Below are 19,718 nucleotides of genomic sequence, written 5' to 3'. Positions count from 1 at the left end.
CTCTTCCTCCTCCTGAGGTTTACAACCAAGGTCCAGCTATGAAAGTATTGAAGTCCAGCAGACAGAAGCCCCCTCTGGATCACCTAATTAACATGGCCGTTAAATTTGAACACCTCATCCTAACACTAGGTTTCCCATTTTACCCTTATAAACCCCACAGAGGCAGTCCTTTATCCTCTGGGACAAATGCCCCTTCCCCCTCCCCCTGTTCCCTTCCCCTTCTTCCTAGTCCTCTAACCTGTCATTGTCTCTTACTTCTGTCCCTCTGTCCCTCTGGGGCAAATCTGTGTGCTTGAGAACTTGGTCTTGGGCTGTTTTCTTTCATCAGTCTATTAAGGGCTCTGCTAATAGAATAGGGAGTCCACTCTTCCCTACCATGTGCCAAATAGTATTGATCTTTGCAACATTGTTGCATTTGATCCCATTAAGCATTAGTATATTTATTTATTTCACGTGCATTGGTGTGAAGGTGTCAGATCCCCTGGAACAGGAGTTACAGACAGTTGTGAGCTGCCATGTGGGTGCTGGGAATTGAACCCTGGTCCTTTGGAAGAGCAGCAGCCAAACACTCTTCACCCCTGAGCCAACTGTTCAGTCCCCAGCATCGGTACTGTGTTTAGCCTAAAAACTGTAGAAAAGTTTAAGACATCACATAATTTATTAAGAAATTTCAATAAACACAACTCTTATTTTTCAACATTTATTACGGTTTTTAGCAATATAAATAAGTTTGCCTTGACAACATTTTGCAAACACTTAAGAGGAAATCGCTGGGACTCCAGCCTCTCAACAGGTGCAGATCGTCCTTCAGTCACAGCAAACTAGGAAAACTAGGCCCGCCGTTCAGCCACTGTCCTGCCTCCATAGCTCTCAGGTGCATCTGGCCCTACACCCACCGGCTTCGGGATCTGTTTTTGGTGAATGGAAGCCTGCCTTTGAGTCATGTGGAGGCTCCGGGGAGGAGCCCGGTGTCGCCACGCCCCTCGCCAGGGGGCGGGGCATGCAAATCCGACGCGGCGGGCGCGCGCGGGAATGCCGGGAGCGCCGGGGCCGTGGAGTTTGCGGGTGAAGCCGTGGGATGTGGGAGGGCGAGTGAGGAGCCGAGGACGCGGGCACGGACGGGACGCGGAAGGAGGCGCGGGGAAGAGCCGGGAGCGAGGGTGGCGAGCGGTGACCACGAGGTCATTGTAGGTGGCGAGCGCGGAGCCAGGCTGGCGGTGGTATGTGGGGCGTCGCTTCTCGGCCTTTTGGCTAAGATCAAGTGTAGTATCTGTTCTTATCAGTTTAATATCTGATACGTCCTCTATCCGAGGACAGCATATTAAATGTATTTTTGTAGCTTGGAGTTGGAATAGGAGCTTGCTCCGTCCACTCCACGCATCGACCTGGTATTGCAGTGTCTCCGGGAACGGTGCACCCCTCGGGGAAAGAACTTGGTTAAATGAGAGGACTTGTATTCATTATTACTACCCTCATCTCTTTTTTATCTTTGTGTGGTATGCTATGTAAGGTGTGCTTTTGGCCCTTCACATGATTGCTCCTGTTACATTAGTAGCATTTCTGACTGAAATTCTAATTGTGCTGTATTTCTAACTTCATACATTGAGCTATTTCTAAAGTACTTCTAAGATATGGCCAACTTGTTGAAAAATATGTCCTTTAATACCTTTCATGAGATAATTCTATTCCTAGATCTCTGGAGTAAACTTATTCTTTGCTTTTTCTCCCCCCTATTCCTTGTTAGAGTAGTTTATTTCCTTAATTTTTGTCATCTTTTCTCACTACTGGGGAGCAGTGTAAATTTCCTTTTTCTTTTTCACCTTTAAAAGGAGATGTAGTTTCATGTGTATGTTTGCTACGTGTGTGCAGGAAGACAGAAGAAAGGGTATAGGATTTCCTAGACCTAAAGTTGGAGCCTGAAGAAACCCATCTGCTGGTCCGTTGATCTGAACTACCTTCCCTTGTTTTCCCCACTGTTTTTGTTTTTGTTTTTTAATTGGACACATAACAAGGTCTCTCACTGAACCTCAGCTATTTCAGCTAGATTAGTTGGCTAGTGAGCTCCCCCCACCCCAGGGTCTGCTTGCCAAATAAACCCTGGAGTTGTCTCAAAAATCTCACGAGAGCAAGTAAAGATAGGACCCAGGAAGCTGGACACCACTGTCCTCCTTAAACTTTCCAACTTACTGAAAAGTGAGAATCCTCACAGGGCTCTGCAGGATGTACAGAAAAGAGCAGACGTGGACAGAAAGGGGCAAACATGGTCTATGGATAGAATGTTAAGGATGTCTGAAGGTAGTTAGAAATCTCATCACGTGTTCTGGATCAAAAGGGACTCGGGGTGTTTCATATTAGTAAACTGACAACCTCAAGAAAGGCAAATTTGGAGGCCACAGGTGGAAAGAGGTGGCAGAACCCACTTAGACCAAGGAGTGAGGACTTCCCACCATTCAGGGATGCGACTGGAATGCTGACCGCTGTAGGGACAGTGTGACTACCACGAACAGCTTGCGGGCATGTGCTAGCTTGACTCCAGCTTGTGCTCAAGGGCTGCCCTCTACATACAATGCACCTTGGCTACCACACAACTGTGTGGTCTTGCCCACAAGACAAAAAGGCACCCTGCCATAGAGCTAGAGTCCCAGTTAGTATGCCTAGTTGGGACAAACTCTGGACTGCAACCTGGTAAACAAAGAGTGAAGAATGCAGAAAGAAGAATCTAAAACTCAAGTTGAAGCTTTACAGCCATGCCAGATCCCAGGAGGGAGCTACCTGGGCAGACGGGCGTGTTCTGCACTTAACTATATGACAGCATTCTTAAAAGAGGTCGTAGCCGGGCGGTGGTGGCGCACGCCTTTAATCCCAGCACTTGGGAGGCAGAGTCAGGCGGATCTCTGTGAGTTCAAGGCTAGCCTGGACTACCAAGTGAGTTCCAGGAAAGGCGCAAAGCTACACAGAGAAACCCTGTCTCAAAAAACCAAAAAAAAAAAAAATAAATAAATAAATAAAAAATAAAAAAAAAAAGAGGTCGTTAATGTTGGTAGTGCTTTTATGGTATAGGATAGAGTGGTATGGCAGCCGTGGAAATCCACCCCTCAGATCTCCAGCTATTTGAGAACAAAACTGTTGACTGTCAGGCCTGCTGCTAAACATCAGGATCCCTCCTCCGGACTATATTCCCCATTCTTCTTGCTATGCTGGACTTCATCCAGGCTGTTTTTCAGGTGTCTGTCACCTTTGAGAACTGGAGATGGTCTAAAGGGAGTCTTTAGGGCTTTCTGTCTTCTAAACCCACCTTCCTGGCCTCTATCACAGCGGTCAAAACTCCCTAAAGGTCTCAGTCAGAAGTGGTCAGAAACCTCTCTAATGGGCAATCTGTAAGTGCAACTGATATTTATATAGGACATAAAACAAGCTGAGGGTGGGGTGCACATAGATTCCTGAATAGTGGCCAACCACAGCTGATAAGTTGGCCTGGGAGGGAGGCTAAGGTAAGGGGGAACCAAGAGGAGTGGACGCAAAGTGTTACTTCTCTAGCCCACATTAAATCTCACCCACCCACCCCAAGACACCACCATGGACAGGCCGCAGAACAGCCACGTAACTCAGTTGGGCACATCCTGGAACTGGGACAAGGGGCACAGCCATCGAGGGGACTGAAGGGGAGCCTGGTAGCATGGTTCCCACGTACACAAGGCTGGGGGAGGCGTGGCTGTGGAAAGAGGAACTCGCTGTGTAGCGGAAGATGACCCTGAACTGAGTGAGCATCCTGCTGTCTGTCACCTCCTGAGCACGGGGGCTACAGATGTGCACCTCTAGGTCTCGTTTATGAGGTGCTGGGGATTGAACCAGAACTTCGTGTAGGCTGTTCAGTTCTGCTCCATCCCCAGATGGTTTTAAAGGTTATTGTCTGTCAGCCATGCGGACATTGAACTGGGCCTTGTACACGTTTTTTTTTTTCCTTTGCCAGCTGGCCATAGGTGGTGTAGACAGGGGATGACGGAAAGACACTGTAGGACACCGGTTCTCAGCCTGTGGGTCGCCACTGTTGGAAACCATTTCTGATGGAGAGATGGCTTAGTGCTTAAGCACCTTTACTGCTCTTCTGGAAGAGCTGAGTGAATTCAGTTCCCCATACCCATGTCAGGGGGCTCACAACTTTCTGAAATTCCTGCTCGTAGGGGATCTGATGCCCCTGATGCCTCTGGCCTCTTTGGATACTGCACTCATGTGCACATACACCCCACCCCTACCAAATTTACACATAGTTTAAAATTAAAAAAAAAAAAACATGGGTTAAAAGATAACTGGTTTGGACAGGAAGATACATTTATTTTGGGCACAGTTTTTGCATAGATAAAACTGATAACATTAAAATTAGTTTTTTCCCCCACAGGAAAGTATGAAACATTCTCAAGATGCTAAGGCACACATGAACAAGACAGACGGGTGTTTCCTTGACTTAGAGCTTGGCCTTCTTCTTAGAAGATTCTTTCATTCTCCTGACCACAGAAAGGTCCCCGACTCCTTCAGGCCAGTTGTCATGATCTGTTGAGTAAGTAGAAAAGTGAGTGTCACTTGCAAAATCTCTTAGACCTTTCACCCCAGTCTCCACCCAAGCCTCACGGTTTTGTTTACTTGTTTGTTTGTTTTTAAATTACTGAGGCTAGGAAAAAAGAAATCTGCAGGACAAACAGTTTTGCAAAATCCTTAGATTTCAATGCCATCTATGCGAGGCATTTACTAGAGGGGAAAGGGGCAATGAAGACTTTAAGCAGCCTAGGCAGAGTAGGCCTCCTTTCTATCATTCCTTGTACTTAGAGATTTAGATATTTTCTTCAGCTCAGAACATTTTCTTTAAAATCCTACCACAAATATAAACATTTTGTACTTTTTTGATGCTCTATAAGAGAAAGCCTCTGAGGTAGTGAGTTAAGAAACAAAGCCTGGGGCTGGAGCAGCGGCGGCGGCGGCGGCGGCAGCTGGCGGCGGCGCGGCGGCGGCGGTGGTGCACGCTTTAATCCCAGCACTTGGAGGCAGAGCCAGGAGGATCTCTGTGAGTTCGAGGCCAGCCTGGGCTACCAGTGAGCTCCAGGAAAGGCGCAAAGCTACACAGAGAAACCCTGTCTCGAAAAAACAAAACAAAAAAAAAAAAAAAAAAGAAAGAAAGAAAGAAAGAAAGAAAGAAAGAAAGAAAGAAAGAAAGAAAAAAGAAAAAAAAAAAAAAGAAACAAAGCCTGGCCGGGCCGTGGTGGTGCACGCCTTTAATCCCAGCACTCAGGAGGCAGAGCCAGGCGCATCTCTGTGAGTTCGAGGCCAGCCTGGGCTACAGAGCAAGATCCAGGACAGCCAGGGCTACACAGAGAAACCCTGTCTCAAAAAAACAAAAAAGAAAAATGGAGCCTGGGCAGGTAAAGAGCCAGCAAGTCCACTTCCTGGCGGCTTACCTGGTATGTGGTAGAAGTGAGTATACAAAGACTGGCCTCCGTCCACATTGATCAACTGTCCAGTGATAAAGGAGGCTGCGGGGGACAGCAGGAAGCACACCACGGAGGAGACCTGGGGACAGAAGAGGAAAGGCTAAAACATTATTAAGAAGAGGCCCAAAGGCTCTTCTCCATCGCTGGGAGCCTGGTACTCCCGAATGACCATATCTCAAACCACAGCACTGCATCGTGAATCCTCCTGTGTGCACATCGTCATGATCTGACAGCACAGAGACCGTGTCCCTTCACAGTTTGGACAACAGTGAAGTCAGGGACAGGCGGCAAGATGTGAAGCCTCAGACAGTGGCAGGCAAGCGGCATGGCATGGAGCGGCCACAGGTGAACACTGAATCCCAGCCGTTTCCCGAGTCAACAGTGAACTCCCTTCCGGGGCTCCCCCCTCGTCTGATGAAACCCTGTTTGTCCTCACTGCCACGTGCTCCTGACATCCTGGTCCCAGAGACAGTGAGTTTGTGTGTAGCAGGGTTGGCATTCTGATTTGTTCAGTCTGTGGCCCAAAGCACAGCTGTGCCGATCACAACTGTCCCCCAGTGGGACTTCAAGGTCCTCACCATGTCCCCCGAAATGTAGTCACTTGGTGAGGGTTTTGGAGAAACTCCCCAAACCGAACAGAATTCATTTTACCGATGGTCAAAGGAAGCCGAGTTCCACAGAGGGTGCTGGTTCTGAGCACATCCCTCTCCTGGCTTTGATACCAGGGACTAACGGATAGGTAAAAAAACAAAACAGGGGGGAAAACAAACAAACAAACAAACAAACAAACAAAAATCAGTGAGGGGAGCAGACAGCCTGAATTTGATCAGATTCCATAGGAGGAGAGAAACAATTCCAGAGTTGTCTTCTGACCTCCACACATGCACCATAGCACATGCATGTCTGTACACAGGCTCGGACACACACACACACACACACACACACACACACACACACACACACACCACTGATAAACAGGCCAGCCAGCTGCATCTGGTGTGAAAGCTTTGCCGATCTTAAGACACGGCACACCATCAGACAGAGACCAGAGTCGCCCACACTCTGCATCTCACAATAGCTCTGTCAGTAGTTGTCCGCGTTCGACTGGCTGTGTTCCTTCAGGGGATTTTTAAGGTCAAAGCCATTGTCACTGTGTTGAAATTTTACTCACGGAGCCAAAGCAATGATGGGGAACCTGCTGGAGCCTCAGCATGGGTCCTGGCAAGAATTCCACACTGGGGCCAGCAAGGTGGCTCACCCAGGAGAGGTGCTTGCAGCCAAGGCTGATGGTCTGAACTCAGTCACTGGAACTTACATGGGGGAAGGAGAGGACACACACCTGAACGGTGTCCTCGGACTACCACACTCCTGCTCTGTCATACAAGCACTCAAGGAAAGGATAGGGGCCGGGCGGTGGTGGCGCACGCCTTTAATCCCAGCATTTGGGAGACAGAGGCAGGCGGATCTCTGAGTCCAAGGTCAGTTTGGTCTACAGAGTGAGTTCTAGGACAGCCAAGGATCCACAGAGAAACCCTGTTTCAAAAACAAAACAAAAAAAAAAAAAAAAAAAAAAAAGGAAAAAAGAAAAAAGAAATAAATGTATCTGAGCTTGCTAGCACATACCTCAGCACTTGGGAGGAAGAGGCAGGCAGATCTCTGTGAGTCTGAGGCCAGCCTGGTCTAGAGTGACTCTGAGAGCCAGGCTAGCCAGAGATACACAGTAAGACCCTATCTCATAAAAAAATTTAAAAAGTGTAAAAAAAATGTTTTTGAAGAATACAAACTATATTAGTAGTTGTGCCTACAGTCACAATATTCTGATCCAGATACTCATGGAAATGGAGGGAGGTTGAGTGCATATCTTCCTAGTGTTCTAGGTGATGAAATAGGAAGTGCACATGCATGCACACACACACACACACACACACACACACGCACACACACACACACACCACACCAAGTGCTTTTGTTCCACAGAGAAGCGCAGTGGCCATTTCAAGAAAGAGAATATATGTTTATGCTAATGAAACAAGCCATTTTTTAAGTTGAACTTCTTTTAGGCTTTTTTTCTTTTCTGAGCATGAGTATTTTGCCTGCACGCACGTATGTGCACCACATGTGTGACCGGTGCCTGCAGAGGTCAGAGGAGGGCACCAGATCCTCTGGAACTGCAGTTACAGGTGGTTGGAGCCACCATGCGGTTGCTGGGAACTGAACCTGAATCTTCTGCTAGAGCAACAAGTGTCTTAACTGCTTACTGAGCCACCTCTCCAGCCCCATAAAGATTGAGCTTTTAAACTGCTTGAAGTTTTTCTCTTTTATTTTTGAAATAATATATCATTTTCCCCTTCCCTTTCCTCCCTCCAAACCCTTCCCTAAACCCCTCCTTGCTCTTTCAAATTCATGACTTCTTTTTTGATTGATTGTTGTTACATGCATATATGTATATGTGCATATTTATGTGTATGTATGTACATATATTCCTAAATATAACCTCTTCAGCCTGTATAATGTTACTTGTATGTATGTTTTCAGAGCTGATCATTCGGTACGGGATAACTAATTGGTGTGCTCTTCCCTGGGAAGACTGTTTATCCCACTAGTTTTCATATTTTACTTCTATGTGTGTATCGTGCATGTGTCCCTGACACATTGAGAAAGGTGCTCTTTCCATATTGCATAACGGACCGTGTCAACTTTTAGATCTGCCTGACTGGGTGAGCGGGTCATTTCAAAGGACGGGTGCCCTATGTTACAAATTAAATAGATCAAAGATCCACAGTGTGCAAAAGAAAGGTTCAAATTATCGGGGTGCAGAAAGTATAGTGATGAGGGCTGGAGAGATGGCTCAGGGGCTAAGAGCTTTCATTGACTGCTCTTCCAGAGGTCCTGAGTTCAATTCCCAGCAACCACATGGTGGCTCACAACCATCTGTAATGAGATCTAGTGCTGCCCTCTTCTGGCAGGCAGGTGTATAAACAGGCAGACCTCTGTATACATAATAAAATAAATCTGGAAAAAAAAAAAAAAAAAAGAAAGTATAGTGACACCGTATCAGGCTCCACACTGCAGCTAATTTTAAAGAAACTTGGGGTTGGTGTAGCTGAACTCTAGCATGCGCAAGGCCCAGAGTCGATCTCCCACGGCGAATAAACCAGGTGACACCAGCCTGTAATCCCAGCACTTGGGAGATGGTAGCAGGAGGGTCAGAAATACAAGTCGTTCTCTGCTACATATCAAATTGGGGGCCAGCCAATTTCAAAAGAATAAAACCAAAATCAACCAACCAAACCAAAACAAATAAATTTCTTATCATCTGTTGCATTAAAAGAAAAAAAGATTGACATTCATCTGGAAGATTATTCAGATGGTCTCTTCTTTTTCAGCTCCCCAGCTGTAAGAAGCCAGACTCTCTTTCCTATGCTTCAGATTTCGACCGATTAAACAAAGACACAAAGGTGATGGTCCAGCACATATGATGAAGCCACACATTAAAGAGTTTGTAAATGTGTCAAATGAATGTAAAAGAATTTCTTTGTTTTGGAAAGGGTAGCTAATTTATTTTAAAATATTAACATATAATGCTTGTGGGTTTTTTTCTTTTCTTTTCTTTTCTTTTTTTTTTAGTTTTTTCGAAGCAGGGTTTCTCTGTGTAGCTTTGGAGCCTATCCTGGAACTCACTCTATAGACCAGGCTGGCCTTGGACTCACAGAGATCCGCCTGCCTCTGCCTCTCGAGTGCTGGGATTAAAAGCGTGCACCACCACTGCCCGGCTGCCATCTATCTATTTCAAATAAAATTTAATCATGTTATCTTCTCATTTCAAATAATTTAAAGTCCTTCTTTTCAGAAGGAGAATATAAAACATAACATGGCCCATCAAATGGTTATTTGGGGCAGTAGCATCATTATTATTCTGTTTATTTTTTTGAGATAGAATCTCACTATGTAGCCCTGGCTAGCCTAAAACTCTCTATGTAGACTAGATTAGACTCTAACTCACAGAGATTTGCCTACCTCTGCCTCCCAGAGTACTTAGATTAAAGGTGTGCACCACCATGCCCAGCTAGTATATTCTAAGTTGGTGGTTTTTTTTTTTGTTTTGTTTTTGTTTTTGTTTTTTTTTTTTTTTTTGAGACAGGGTTTCTCTGTGTAGCTTTGTGCCTTTCCTGGAACTTGCTTTGGAGACTAGGCTGGCCTCAAATTCACAGAGATCTGCCTGGCTCTGCTTCCCAAGTGCTGGGATCTAAGTTTTAGTATATGATGATCTATGATAGCTTAGGATTTCATGCCCAGAAATAGGATGGCATTCAGGAACCTTCATTGTGGGATTATTCCCCTCACAAAAACATAGGATCTAAATTAGAAGAGCAGTCTTCTGAAATAAAAAATTTAATAAACATAGGTATAAGCGTCTGTAAAGATGCACATAAAATATAACATGAGCTAGCTATTTTTAGAAATTAGAACCACGTCCCCTCTCCTGCCAAGATTTTTGTGGTTTTGACTTTATGGGCAAGATAGATGGTGTAATGTATTTCTAAAGAGCATTTGCTGACGGGCCGATCAGTGTGTGTGCAGTGCAAGTGAGCGCACACACACACACACACACACACACACACACACACACGCACACACACACACAGCGTGCACACACACAAGCCTACACACACACAAGGATAATGAATAAAATAAAATTTCAATTTTAAATCCTTGGGCAGTTTTTGCACAGATGTTTATCTAGATAAACTCAACTCAGCATGTTAAATTGCAAAATTGTATTAAATTTATAGGTCGACGTAGGGAAATCTGACTTTTTTTTTAAATTGGGCTTGGAGAGATGCCTCAGTAGTTAAGAACACATTTTTGCTCTTGCCCAGAGCCTGAGTTGGTTCCCAGCATCCAGGTCAGGGGGCTCACAGTGGCCGGTAATTCCTCCTTTGGAGGATCCAACACCCTTTCTGGCCTGCAGGGGCACTCACTGCGTTCATGTGTGTGCCGCTGTTTGTGTGGCCGTCAGGGGAAAACCGTTCAGATCAAATCTTTACCTGCTGATCCGTCTTACTGGCACCTACAACTTCGTATTTGATTTTAATTTTGCTTGTTTCTTTTTTGGAGACAGGGTTACACTAGGTAACCCAGGCTGTCCTGGAACTTACTATGTGGACCAGGCTGGACTCATTTTCACAGAGATCTCCCCGTCTGCTTCTGCCTCCTGCATACTAGGATTGAAGGCATGGGCCCAGCAAAAATTGACTTTTTAATAAAATTGATTCTTCTGCCAAGAAACATGACATGTATTTATTTACAATATTTATTGCTAGTGTGTGTGTGTGTGTGTGTGTGTGTGTGTGTGTGTGTGTGTGTAGGAGTGTGTATGCATGTGAGTACAGGTACCTTCCTGCAGAGGCCAGAGGTGCTGGATCCCTATGCAGTGGGAGTGATAGGCAGCTGCCAGCCATCTGATGTAGTTGCTGGGGATCAAACTCAGGTCCTCTGGAAGAGCAGTTCCTGCTCTTAACTGCCAAGCTATCTCTCCAGCCCCACATGCCTTTATTTATCCCACCTTTTTTTTTTTTTTTTTTTTTTTCAATAAGAACCTTCTCCCCCCCTCTCCCACCACCAATTAGAGCTAAGTTTACTTCCGGGTCATTTGAATAAAGCTATTGGTTTTTACATACTTGAACTGCATGAGTCTATAATTATCCAGCTTGCTTAGAGCTGCTTGTACCAACATTGCAAGTGATAAAAATGCAAAGCAGCACGAAACAAGAAAACATGTTGTCTTTAACTTCATGACCTTCGTTCCCGAGGAAATTCTGCCGTCCGCAGTCAAAACAACTAACTAGGTTATTTCCCAGAGCCTCAAGTGCAGGCGAAAGGGAAACATCAGTAGCCATCTTGAGAGATGTGCCCCCGCCCGCTCCCGCCCCCCCAAAGGTATTTGCTGAGCAGCAGTTTTAGAACTGACCAGAAGTTGAACTTATGGGAAGATAAGTCTGAAACAATAAATCTATGTATCCTGGGCTTGGCAAAGCAAGATATGGGGAGTAATGGGCTCAACTGACCAGAAGTTGAACTCAGGGGAAGAGTAGGACTGGAACAATAAATCTGAATGTATATATCCTGGGTCCAACAAAAGCAGGACATAGGGAGTAAAAATGTATGTCTCTGTAGATACCCTGAATCCTGTTAGCCATCAGTAACCTCATGCTTATCGTTCAGCCAGTAACGTCAAAGAACTGCCTCTCCCCTAGCCCCCCTCGTCCAATCCCAAGCTGCATGTAAACCTTTCCTATACAAACCCCTTCAAGTGAGTGCTCGGGGCGTCCTCCTCCACCCGCTGTGTCGGATGTTGGACATGGACCAAGCCCGAGCTTGCTTGTTATCGATAACCCGCTTTGTGTTTGTTTTTTGTTTTTTGTTTTTTTTTTTTTTTTTTTGGTTTTTCGAGACAGGGTTTCTCTATGTAGCTTTGCACCTTTCCTGGAGCTCACTTGGTAGCCCAGGCTGGCCTCGAACTCACAGAGATCCGCCTGGCTCTGCCTCCCGAGTGCTGGGATTAAAGGCGTGCGCCACCACCGCCAGGCCCGCTTTGTGTTTTGCATTGGATATTTCTGTGGTGGTCTTGTTTGAGGGGTGGATCTTGTGTCACAGGCACCACATTGGAGAAATGGTTTTGGTGGCAATGAAATAATCGTCCCTACTAGTGAAGCAGGCCACATGCCATGGGCACCAAATGTCACACACTTCCCAAGTCCATCTCATCAATGCCAGGTATATACATCACCTCCTCAGGGACTCCAAGGCGCTTAGCTGGGATAGCCTCGATGGCCATTTCAAACATGCTTTGTCCCAGCTTGCCATAGTTGTCAACAGCAGTCTGGGAATAAATGACTCCCTGTATTAGAAAACAAAGCCAGGAGATTAACCAGGGAAAATGAAATTGTCAACACGCCGAGGGCTGGGGATGTAACTCGGAGGCAGAGCACTTGCCCAGCATGCTCGAGGCCCTGGGCTCCACCCCTAGGTCCCAAACGGCAGCAACCAGCAGGCATCGGGAATACACTGACCAACAACGAAACTGTCAACAGAAAAGATAAGCATTTCTTTCTTCTCTCTCTCTCTCTCTCTCTCTCTCTCTCTCTCTCTCTCTCTCTCTCTCTCTCTCTCTCTCATAATAGATGGTTGTGAGCCACCATGTGGTTGCTGGGAATTGAACTCAGGACCTCTGGAAGAGCAGCCTGTGCTCTTAACCTCTGAGCCATCTCTCCAGCCCTAAGATAAAATGTTTCTAAATCAACTTTTCTCAAGACTGTCAAAGGAGGTCCAGCCAACCACTATCCAGCTAAGTCTTGGACTGTTTCATGAAAGACTTGGTTTCTGAAGAGTATGTTATGTAAGTACTTTAGCAGGGCACCTAACCAGGAACAAAGGGCCCAGGCATTCTAGTTTATCTTCCCAAGAGCATGCCTGCTTTACCGGGGAGAGGTGTAAGTACAGGATTTCCTTGGTTTTTAAAAATAAAGTGAAATTAAAAAAAAAAAAACACACCAGAATCCAAGACTTCTGTATGTATCTTGGAAAGCTAATTTAAAATGTGTTTATTTTAAATTCTGAGTGTGTGTATGAATTGCATGAATGTGCGCGTGCATGTGGCGGTCAAGTTTCCTCTTTAATCGCTCTCCACCTTATTATGGAAACCAGGGCTCACTGAGCTCCCTGAGACACCAGGCTAGCTGACCAGAGAGTGCCAGGTTGGCTAGGCTGGTTGGTAGGTGGTCTGGCTCCATGGCTACCTGCCTATCCTCCCCCACAACACTTAAACATCCCAGGAAAACATCTGAGTTGATCTGTGCAGGAGAGAGAGAGAGATTTCACCTAACGGCTCTTGGAGTACATGACCGGTACAAAGTATCAGGGAAGCTTGAGCTCTAGCTGATTTCACAAAAACAAACAAACAAACAAACAAACAAATATCTGGGGAGGCAGAGGCAGGAGGACCAGAAGTTTAAGGCCAATTTAACCTATATAATGAATTTAAAGCAAGCCTGGGCTCTGCAAGAACTTTTCTCCAAAACCAAAGAGAGGCGGGGAGGTGTCTAGGTGTGGTTGGTGAAGTGCTTGCCATGAAATCTTGAGAACCTGAGTTCAGATCCCCAGCATCCACATCCAAGGCAGCATGCTTCAGTAACCATAGCGCTAAGGTAGGGTGGGGGCAGGCAGGTCCCTGGAGTCTAGTCAAATCAGTGAGCTCCGGGGTCAACAAAGACCCTGTCTCAAAAACTAAGGTACAGGGTGACTGAGGAGGACAGCGACATTGGCCTCTGCCTTTGACCTGCCTGTGCATACATCTGAACACACACGCACCATATTCATAACAAAAAAAGGGATTTCTGATGTTGTCAATATTGTACATTTGTAACATTGTAACACATAACTTGACTTCTAGTTGGTCTTTTTTTTTTTTTTTTTTTTTTGGTTTTTCGAGACAGGGTTTCTCTGTGTAGCTTTGCACCTTTCCTGGAACTCACTTGGTAGCCCAGGCTGGCCTCGAACTCACAGAGATCCGCCTGGCTCTGCCTCCCGATTGCTGGGATTAAAGGCGTGCGCCACCACTGCCCGGCCTAGTTGGTCTTAAAATGAAGAATTTCTTCCCAGAGCCCTGATATTAAGCTTTTTTCCAAATAAAGACTAACAATATACCAAAGAATAATGAAATCACTTAGGAGAAAAAAATTACTCTTCAAAGTAGTGCTTTTTTGAGTGTGTGTGTGTGTGTGTGTGTGTGCACCTATGTATGGCTGTTCTCAACCAGGCATGCGCACGAAGAAGCCAGAGGTCAGTATCTGCCTTCCTCTATAATTTCCATCTTATTATTTCTTTTTTGTTTGTTTGTTTGTTTGTTTGTTTGTTTGTTTTGAGATAGGGTTTCTCACTGAACCTGGAACTTGCTCATTCAGTTAGGCTATCTGGCCATCCAGATCGCTGCCCAGGACTGGAGTGCAGGGATCTGAACTCAGGTTCTCACACTTGTATGGGAAGCACTTTGCACACTGAGCTGTCTCTCCAGCGCCCCCCCAACAGTATTTCTCTTTAAGATTTTTTTATTATTTTAACTCTGTGTGTGTGTGTGTGTGTGTGTGTGTGTGTGTGTGTGTGTGTGTTGTCTGTATGTCTGTGTGCTGTGCATGTGTGGTATGGGGGATGTGCATGCAGGTGCTCAGGGAGGCTAGAAGAATGTGTCAGAATTCCTGGAGCTAGAGTTACAGGCAGATGTGAGATGGTTGATGTGGGTAATGGGAACTGAGCTCAGGTCTTCTGCAAGAGCAGTATGCACTCTTGACTGCTGGGCCATCTCCCCAGCTGCCTAGGATTTCTTAACCTTTACTGTGCAATAGAATTTCCTCTGTACTTTTTATAATGCAGGTACTTACAACCCATTATATGATGAAAAGTTCTTGCATCACTATTGTTTAAATATGCATAATATTAATATATAGCAAGACTGTGCATCACTATCTCATTATCGATCAAATAACACTACTGCTATAATGAATGACTGCCTTGCTAGTTTAAGCTATTGTCTTAGTTAGGGTTTCTATTGCTGTGATGAAATACCATGACCAAAGCCAACTTGGAGAGGAAAGAATTTCTTTGGTTTATGCTTTCACATTACTGTTCATCACTGAAGGAAGTCAGGACAGGAACCAAAACAGGGCAGGGTCCCGGATGCAGAGGCATTGGAGGGGAGCTGCTTATTGGCTCATCAGCCCACCTTCTTATAGAACCCAGGACCCCCAGCCTAGGGATGGTACCACTCACCGGGGACAGAGCCCTCCCCCACTGATCACTAAATGAGAAAATGCCGTACAGCTGGATCCCAGGGAGGCATTTCTTCAGCTGAGGCTCCTGCCTCTGATGACTCTAGCTTGTGTCAAGTTAACACACAAAACCCCCCAGGACACGTATGCTAAAAGTCAATCTTTTTTGTTTGTTTGTTTTTTGTTTTTTGAGACGGGGTTTCTCCATGTAGCTTTGGTGCCTATCCTGGATCTTGCTCTGTAGACCAGGCTGGCCTCGAACTCACAGGGATCTGCCTGGCTCTGCTTCCCGAGTGCTGGGATTAAAGGTGTGTGCCACCACTGCCCGGGAAAAGTCAATCTTTTATAGTATGTTTATACAGTTAGCATATACTATCTCGTCCTCAAGGACACACTTATCCACAACACAAATGGAATCAGAGGAGTACACTTTGTCAACAGACTTTGAATATAACAGTTACCTACAGGAGCAACACAGTTGATCCTTACTCCACTGCTGGCCCATGCCAAAGCCATGGATTTGGTGAGGTTGTAGACACCTTCTCTTGCAGCTCCACTGTGCCTAATGAAAGACAGAAACACTGTCACCAGCTTCTGTTGAAAATTTCCTCATTAGCTAACTTGACAAGCATATCAGTGACTTGAGAATGCCACAAGATTGTTTTTGTTAGGAGTCTCTGTCACGGTGAGTCCCTGTTTAACGAAAGAGCTGAGCCAGGCTGCGGTGGTGCATGCCTTTAATCCCAGCGCTTGGAAGGCAGAGCAGTTGGATTACCTTGAGTATGAAGCCAGCCTGGTTTCCATAGCAAGTTCCAGTCAAGCCAGGGACACATGTCAAGCACACACGCAAGCCAGTCAACCCTGTCTCCACAACAGCACACAAAGCATTTGGTCTGCATCTGTTCAGGGGCTCATGAAGAATGTAGAAATGGGCCTGGGGTGTCACTCTGCTGGTAGCATGCTTGCCCTGCATGCACAAAACCCTAGATTCAATACCTAGCATCACATAAAACCAGGCGCAGTCGCACATGGTAGCATGATCATCCTCAGCTACACATCAAGTATAATGTCAGCCTGGGATGCATGAGAGACCCCGACTCCAAAACCATAACAAACACAACAAAACCACAGAGGAAACACACACACACACACACACACACACACACACACACACACACACACACGCGCCTTTTAAAAAAGGTGATGTGATTCAGAGATAATGAGATTCAGAATGTCTATGTACAGCATAATAATATCCCCAGAACCAAGTGCTGTGTGGTTTAATGTGGAAAAATTAACGTAGAAAACTAGGGAAAACATTTCCATTCAAAAGCATCTGAAATTAGGAGAGGAAAGACAGATTAGGTAGTAAGTGATGAAAGATTTCCTTCAACTTGTAGCCCTGCATGTTTGCTGATCAATTCTTTCAAATTAGGTGTATCTGAAAGATCCTTTATTTCTCTCTCTTTCTTTCTCTCTCTCTCTCTCTCTCTCTCTCTCTCTCTCTCTCTCTCTCTCTCTCACACACACACACACACACACACACACACACACACACTCTCTCTCTCTCTCTCTCTCTTACATATATCTCACTGGGTAAAGAATTTGGGTTGTGGGCTGAAGAGATGGCTCAGCAGTTAAGAGTTAATATGTAACAGTTAATTTTGCTCATCAGCTTGACTGGATTAATAAGTACTTAGGGATTAGTAAGGCATACCCCTCTTAAGTGTGTGAAGATTTTTTTTTTCCGAGAGAATTCACTGCAGTTCACTGTGGAGAGGGGGAGGGAAGACCCATCCTGAATGTGGGCAGGACCATTCCAAGAGGCAAGGATTTTACAAAGAAGCAGCTAGTTGAGTACCAGCATCCTTTCTCTGCTTCCTGGCTCACTAGGTTGGATGGAGCCCTCTCCTGGCTCTCTATGATGGATGGAACCCTCTCCTGGCTCCCTACAATGGATGGGACCCTCTCATGGCTCCCTATGATGGATGGACCCTCTCCTGGCTCACTAGGATGGATGGAACCCTCTCCTGGCTCCCTACAATGGATGGGGCCCTCTCCTGGCTCACTAGGATGGATGGGACCCTCTCGTGGCTCACTAGGATGTATGGGACCCTCTCCTGGCTCCCTATGATGGATGGACCCTCTCCTGGCTCACTAGGATGGATGGAACCCTCTTCTGGCTCTCTACGATGGATGGGGCCCTCTCCTGGCTCCCTACAATGGATGGCACCCTTTCCTGGCTCCCTATGATGGATGGACCCTCTCCTGGCTCACTAGGATGGACGGAACCCTCTCTGGTCTAATGGATGGATCCCTGATCAATGGATGTGGACCCTCTCCTGGCTCCTAGGATGGATGGGACCTCTCCTGCTCATGATGGATGGGACCCTCTCCTGGCTCCCTAGGATGGATTGGATGGAGGACCCTCTCCTGGATCCCTATGATGGATGGGACCCTCTCCTGGCTCCCTAGGATGGATGGGGCCCTCTCCTGGCTCTCTATGATGGATGGACCCTCTCCTGGCTCACTAGGATGGATGGGACCCTCTCCTGGCTCCCTATGATGGATGGGACCCTCTCCTGGATCACTAGGATGGATGGGACCCTCTCCTGGATCACTAGGATGGATGGGACCCTCTCCTGGCTCCCTATGATGGATGGGACCCTCTCCTGGCTCCCTATGATGGATGGGACCCTCTCCTGGATCACTAGGATGAATGAGGCCCTCTCCTGGCTCCCTACAATGGATGGGACCCTCTCCTGGCTCCCTATGATGGATGGACCCTCTCCTGGCTCACTAGGATGGATGGAACCCTCTTCTGGCTCCCTACAATGGATGGGACCCTCTCCTGGATCCCTACAGTGGATGGGGCCCTCTCCTGGCTCACTAGGATGGATGGAGCCCTCTCCTGGATCTCAATGATGGATGGATCCTCTCTTGGCTCCCTATGATGGATGGACCCTCTCTTGGCTCCCTATGATGGATGGGACCCTCTCCTGGCTCCTTATGATGGATGGGACCCTCTCCTGGCTCCCTATGATGGATGGGACCCTCTCCTGGCTCACTAGGATGGATGGAGCCCTCTCCTGGCTCCCTATGATGGATGGGACCCTCTCCTGGCTTCCTATGATGGATGGGACCCTCTCCTGGCTCCCTAGGATGGATGGACCCTCTCCTGGCTCACTAGGATGGATGGACCCTCTCCTGGCTCACTAGGATGGATGGGGTCATTCTCATTCAAACCATCACATATAGCAACCTTAATCTGAATGGGGATTAGTAGCAGTTAGGGAAAAGGCAGGTAGATGAAGTGCTTGCTAGACCAGCTTGAGGGCGTGAGTTTGGATCCTCACACTCACATAAAAGTCAGGCAAGGCAGTGCATGCTTGTGGTTCCAGTGAGGGGGAGGGGAGACAGAGACAGAGACAGGAGGGCACCGGAGACTCCGGCTGAATCAGAAAACGATAGGTTTAGTGAGAGACTCGAGTTCAAAAAAAATAAGGCGGAGAGGGATTGGCAAAGACACCAGATGTTGACCTCTGGCCTCCAACCACACACACTTTTTTAAAGGTACAAATAAATACATCATATGACCATTTCCACGAATTAATAATAACATTATTTTAAAAGGAATTTATTGGGGTTGTAATTTATTAAAGGCATAAATCATTGATTTAAGACATTTTTCATTATTGCCCCTCATTAAGAGAACAAAATCTAAAGACATAGAAAAAACATAATACTTACGAGGCTGTTGGAAACCCACTGTTAATCAGGACAATGATATTGACAATCGACCCTCCATGTTCTTTCATCCAGGAATTGTAAACTGTAGAACCAGACAAACGACAATCGTGTTAAACAGCGTCCTGACTCTTCCCTTATTATATCCTGCTCTAGCACACACTGGATGTCTTTCTTTCTTTTTTCTTTCTTTTTTTTTTTTTTTTCTGAGACAGGGTTTCTCTGTGTAGCCTTGGCTGTCCTGGATCTTACTCTGTAGATCAGGCTGGCCTCAAACTCACAGAGATCTGGCTGCCTGTGCCTCCCAAGTGCTGGGATTAAAGGCGTGCACCACCACCGCCCGGCATGATGTCTTCTATTTTAATTTAATTTTTGTTATTGAGATGAGGTCTTGTGTAGTCCAGGATGACCTCCAATTGATATATAGTAAGAAGCTAATTTAATAAACCATGAGGTAAAGCTGAAAAAATGCCAAGGAAAGATATAAAATGAGTTAGAAAAAAAATCATCAAGAAACTAATAATCTAGATAAAAATTGTTGGAGCACTGACCCATTTAAAATGGTAAATAGCCATACAGTATCTAGTATAACTTGAATTTAAAAAGAATTTTTTTTTAGCCGGGCAGTGATGGTGCAGGCCTTTAATCCCAGCACTTGGGAAGCAGA

The 19,718-nt window shown here is 46.0% G+C and overlaps 1 protein-coding gene and 1 non-coding gene across 2 annotated transcripts in view; one reads left to right on the top strand and one right to left on the bottom strand.

The window, feature by feature from the left end:
• The first annotated feature begins 1,231 nt into the window (after positions 1 to 1,231).
• LOC114693640 lies at positions 1,232 to 1,422 on the top strand. The gene has a single exon (XR_003734582.1). It is a non-coding gene; the product is annotated as a U2 spliceosomal RNA (small nuclear RNA).
• A 2,874-nt stretch (positions 1,423 to 4,296) lies between these two features.
• The window catches only part of Pecr (peroxisomal trans-2-enoyl-CoA reductase), a 30,467-nt gene continuing 15,045 nt past the window's right edge, over positions 4,297 to 19,718 (bottom strand). The window contains exons 4-8 of the mRNA XM_028870026.2: positions 19,055 to 19,136; positions 15,770 to 15,866; positions 12,271 to 12,381; positions 5,448 to 5,559; positions 4,297 to 4,548 (exon numbers count right to left, since the gene is read on the bottom strand). Coding sequence (XP_028725859.1) covers positions 4,463 to 4,548; positions 5,448 to 5,559; positions 12,271 to 12,381; positions 15,770 to 15,866; positions 19,055 to 19,136 — 488 coding nt within the window. The 3' untranslated portion in view covers positions 4,297 to 4,462. The remainder of the gene's footprint in view (positions 4,549 to 5,447; positions 5,560 to 12,270; positions 12,382 to 15,769; positions 15,867 to 19,054; positions 19,137 to 19,718) is intronic.

This window comes from Peromyscus leucopus, chromosome 13 (genome assembly GCF_004664715.2).
Source record: "Peromyscus leucopus breed LL Stock chromosome 13, UCI_PerLeu_2.1, whole genome shotgun sequence".
Lineage (NCBI taxonomy): Eukaryota > Metazoa > Chordata > Mammalia > Rodentia > Cricetidae > Peromyscus > Peromyscus leucopus.
This window is presented reverse-complemented; position numbering and strand designations above follow the sequence as displayed.